At 51.2% G+C, this 5,000-nt stretch overlaps 1 protein-coding gene across 1 annotated transcript in view; it reads right to left on the bottom strand.

The window, feature by feature from the left end:
* The window catches only part of kcnh8 (potassium voltage-gated channel, subfamily H (eag-related), member 8), a gene marked incomplete at both ends in the record, with an annotated part of 41,728 nt that overhangs the window by 2,538 nt on the left and 34,190 nt on the right, over window positions 1-5,000 (bottom strand). The window contains 4 exons of the mRNA XM_079749380.1: window positions 2,537-2,616; window positions 3,453-3,553; window positions 3,946-4,162; window positions 4,280-4,343. Of these exons, the coding sequence (XP_079605506.1) occupies window positions 2,537-2,616; window positions 3,453-3,553; window positions 3,946-4,162; window positions 4,280-4,343 (462 nt within the window). The remainder of the gene's footprint in view (window positions 1-2,536; window positions 2,617-3,452; window positions 3,554-3,945; window positions 4,163-4,279; window positions 4,344-5,000) is intronic.

Below are 5,000 nucleotides of genomic sequence, written 5' to 3' on the forward strand. Positions count from 1 at the left end.
GCAAACTCTGGGATAAAAATAGATGATTGGGGGGCAGGCAGGACGGTCCAATTTGACACGCAGTCAACCCCATTAGCAGGACCTCCACCGCCCCGCAGGCCGTCTGGCTGGGGGATACCGGAGCAGACCGGATGGCAGATGCATGGCCGTGCTCGGCGGCTGTTAGTACAGATTCATTGCGTCGTTCACGGCAGCAGGTTTAGCGCTAATGCTGTATTTGCGACCAAAGGAAAACACCGTCTCCGCGTGAAAACAGGGGCTGTGTGTTAACATATGGGATGGGGGCAGTTGATCTCACCTCAATAGGCTCATTTAGAAGCAATGTCGCGTTTGACTCATGGAAAAGAAAACCCCATTACTCCAAATAATCTCACTTGAGACGATCTCGCACAAATGATGTGTTGACACGATGTAACTCATTTAATTTGGATTAGCCTGTATCAGCACAAGTTTAGGGGCAGGGGTCACACGTGCCAAGTGGTCAGTTGGGGGGGGGCAACTGCTGGGCTAATATGCTAACACCAACGTCCCCCCACCCGTCCCCCCCTGACCGTACAACACAGAGGTGCAACCAATTTGAGGGGCTGCCAGTTCAGCGGGCAGAGTTCACAGAGCACGGCTGCGGTGATTCTCTGTTCACTCAGGAGGTCATTACAAGAGTGTCCCCGCAGCAATAACACCGACCGAAGAACACAACGACAGTGTGTTCCGGTGCAGCTGGTGTGGGGGCTTTGTTTTTATTCCGTGATGCTGTAACTGTGAAAGACCTTCAGGAAAAATGTCTCCTCGTTCAATCAGTCTGTAAAATGGCCCCTTGTGGGGTTGAGAAGAAGAAGCCATTACCGGCAAAGATATACCTGTCCCCCACAAAAACAAGTTTAAGGACCGTGGAGCAATTCTGGTGCCCGAGAAGCCATCATGTGTGGAAAGGTCTGTTTTGTAACATCGGGAAGGGTGTGTATGTGTGTGTGTGTGTGTGTGTGTGTGTGTGTGTGTGTGTGTGTGTGTGTGTGTGTGTGTGTGTGTGTGTGTGTGTGTGTGTGTGTGTGTGTGTGTGTGCGTGTGTGTGTGTGTGTGGGTGTGTGTGCCTGTGCAGTAGAATGACTGATTGGATGCTGGTACACTAACTCACAAGGTCAACAGGAAATAGGTGATTTGTTGTACTTCTAAACAAATGAGTAATGTTATGTAATGTCCAACTCTAGTTAATAACAAGAGTTACCTCAAATCTTTATAACCAAGTCTTGTATTCATGGTTGCGTTAGCAGACCTGTCAGGATACATTGTTTGGTCTGATTATTTATCTATTTATAACCGTAATTATTTATTGAAGAATCAATTTACCCCTCCCAACATTTTCCAAACACTTAATATGCTGTTTTAGAATCAACGACTGTGAACTCTCTCTGACCTTTGTTTTGCTTTTATTTTCCTTTACTTTGTCATACAGTAGTCAGTAGACAGTAGTCAGTAGACAGTAGTCAGTGTACGCTAACTATTCTATTTCAGATTGGATTTTTCATTTTCAGCATCCTGAGTGCTTGTCATGGTCCTCTCTGTGTCAGCATGTGTTTTAGACTGGGAGTGTGTGCATGTGTGTTTCACCAAGGTGAGGACAGAGAGGCCAGGCAGACATAAGCCTCCTTCCACCTGTATCCGGTGGTGACCGGTTTCGACAGTTCAAAGGCCGGATCCTCAACCTGCACAACCATACTGAGAGAAAGGCTGTCAGACAGAGGGACAGAGGGGGAGTGTGAGAGGTGCAGATTAGGTGTGTGTGTGTGTGTGTGTGTGTGTGTGTGTGTGTGTGTGTGTGTGTGTGTGTGTGTGTGTGTGTGTGTGTATGTGTGTGTATGTGTATGTGTGTGTGTTTGTGTGCATTCACATGTGAGACTGCCGAGTCATTATATTTTTTCCCACTGTGGCTTCCTCTTTTTTCCTCCATATAAACTGCTTCTCCACACTCACCTCTCTCTCTCTCTCTCTCTCTCTCTCTCTCTCTCTCTCTATCTATCTCTCTCTCTCTCTCTCTCTCTCCATGTCTCTCTCTCTTGTACTCTTCCTTCCTCTTCCTCTATCTGCTCAGCCCAGGTGACAGAGAGGGACTCCGCAGGGGGACAGACACACACCCACTCTCCTGCCAAAAGTCTAATGTCAATTTAGCCACCCGCCAATCAAAACCATAGGGTACCACATGACAAATGTTCTGTGTGTGTGTGTGTGTGCAGTATTTCGTCACACGCGAGACAAAATGATCAAGAGTCAAAAGCAATATAAGATGCTTTATCCTACTACCGTGTAATCGTGGCAGCAGCTTCCTTTAAGCCACCCACCAATTCAACATTGGGAATGTTGAATTTCTTCCAAACCGTCCCAATCCCTTTCCACCCCCCATCCATCTACTGCCGCTGCTGACACCGTATGGTGTGTACCTGGAACACCAGCAGCTCACCTGAGTCACAGAACACCGGGTCGAGTCACGGTGGAGCCAAACTGGCACACACACACACACACACACACAAACCCAGGGTCCTACCTCCTGGTCGAGGTGTCGTAGCTGGCCTCTGGTCTCCTCTGCCTTGGCTGCGAGCTCTGCTGTGCTGACCTGCAGCATGTCTGGAACGACATCACAACAACGTTAAGAGGTCCCCGTCGACGACGAACGGGCCGTTTCAGGCTAAAGCGCCCGACATACACGCAACCCACTCTAGGACGGCAGCGTAGCTTTATGCCTGCTGAACAGCGCTAGTGGGTGGAGCCAAACTAGAATGTCTATGAGGATAGGCTATGGAGGAAGACCGCCTTACATAGGATGCCAGTCCATTATGGGGGAGGGGAGGAGGGGAGGAGGGGAGAAGGGGGGAGGAAGGGGGGTTTGGGGAGCCACAATTTATTCACACCCCATTGTCAATCTTCTCTCCCCCCGAATTAGCCTAACCTGCGTCTCTTGAGGATGTGGGAGGACATGTGTCTTGCACCTGACGCAATTCACACGCAACAAAACCCCTGAGAAGAAGAACAGGCGACGGGCGACGCCCACGAGGACAGTTCGATTCCCGCCTTCTGCCACATCTATTCTGGGAGCCAGACTAATCTGCCAGCTCATGGTTTATTTGCTCCGGCATGTTGGTCTGCCCCCCCTCTCCCGTTCAGACATGTTTCCAGCAGGCCTGGGTCGGACCAATCACAACCGTCTATCTAAAATGGGCGGGGCTTGATTGGACGGCTGTATAGAGGAGCGCCTTTTCCCAAACAACCAAGATGGCTGCCTCTGATGTGTCACGCATTTTGATGCTCTGATTAGTTGTCGTCTATCCATTTGCCTCCAGAGGCATTTCGGTCTGCGCCTGTTGATAAAGCCCCATGGAAATCACAGTATACTGAGAGGAGCAGGACTGACACACAAACGAGTATGTTTACGATCAGTGTTAATCAAACGGTAACGCTGAGACCTGTGGCGGTGGCCGGAGCCCCGGGGCAGGCCGGGCCGGGGGGGTAGGAGAAGGCCGGGGAGCCCTCCTGACCCTCGATGTCCTCCGTACCGTCCACGACCCTGGAGAGAGAGAGAGATCAAGAGAGGGTTTGTAATAATGAATGATAATCGATTTAATTTATAAAGCGCTTTTCCTGTCACTCAAAGACGCTTCACAGTGAAGGGGGGGGACCTCGCTCACCACCACCAGTAGTAGTAGGTAAGAGAGAGAGAACAAAGGAAGAGAGAGAGGGTTTGTCAGTGAGAGAAGGAGAGAGAGAAAGAGAGAGAGAGAGAGAGAGAGAGAGAGAGAGAGAGAGAGAGAGAGAGAGAGAGAGAGAGGAAGAGTGACGAACTGAAAAAAAGAAAGAGAAAGGAAAAGAGAAACAAGTGACAACGACAGACAAACTGGGAGGAACTAAAAGGAGCAATGCTTTGGGAGCACTCGTAACACCGATGGTCCCAGTGCGGACCCCACCGGCCCGGCCAGCAGCGCCCTGCTCTCAACCACGTCGGGCCCCCAGAGGCCCCCTGCTCTCACCCACCTGGGGCTGAGGTTCAACGGGTCCAGGGTGACGAGGGCCCCCTCCTGACTCCTCCACTTCCTCCGGGGCCGCCCGGGGCCCTTCCCGCCGGGGCCCGGACCCTTGTCGCCATCCCTCAGGTACACCACCTGGTCCCACTCCAGCGCTGACGAGGGACTCCCCGCCTCTTCGTCATCGTCGTCTTCGTCTTCCTCCTCTTCATGGTTGTTGTCCTGCTCCTCCTCCACCTCCTCCTCGCCCCCCGCCTCCTCCTCCTGCTGGCCTTTCTTCTTCTCGATGATCGAGGGGTAGCCGTGGACCAGGCGACCGTTGCCCTTCACGTTCGCCTGGAGAAGCAAGAGGAGGAACCGTTGAATCAAACGCGGGAATAAAGAGACTATAAAGACACCCGGAGTGCCATAAAGGCGTCTAACACTTTGGTTCAATTGGGAATATTCAGATAGTTGATCGGTTCTGAGCTCCAGGAGAGCATCAGAATAGAGGGCTAAAATGGACCTCATCTGTGTAAAAATGAAATAATTCTGTCATTGTGCGCTTCTGGGGCCATTCGGCTTTGTGTTTACAACGCACAATGGGTGCAAGATGAATGCACCCTGGGGAAAATTGAACTGAAAACCTTTGATGGGAAAAACGGCTTGACCTTAATAGAAGGCTGGCTTCTTTTCAGTGGCCCGGGATGCTCCGATGACTTCCACGTAAAAATAGCGCACACAGCTTTTTGAGAGCGTGACAAGGTTGAATGAAAAGTACCAGCCTCCGCAACCTTTTCAGCCTTATACGGAATTATAACAAACAAACACTTGTGCATCTGTGAACCGCTGGCCTTGACAAGTGACCTCTGACCTCCGCCAGGCCATGGCTGAGGTTGAGCGGTTCTGTCGCTTTTGTCTCCCTGGCTTTTGCCTCCCCACCCCAACCCAAGCGTGTGTGTGGGTCTGGGGGGCATGGACCACTTGACACGCTCCAGTCATCATGGCTATCAT

Source organism: Pollachius pollachius, assembly GCF_949987615.1.
Source record: "Pollachius pollachius genome assembly, chromosome: 13".
NCBI classification, from domain to species: Eukaryota; Metazoa; Chordata; class Actinopteri; order Gadiformes; family Gadidae; genus Pollachius; species Pollachius pollachius.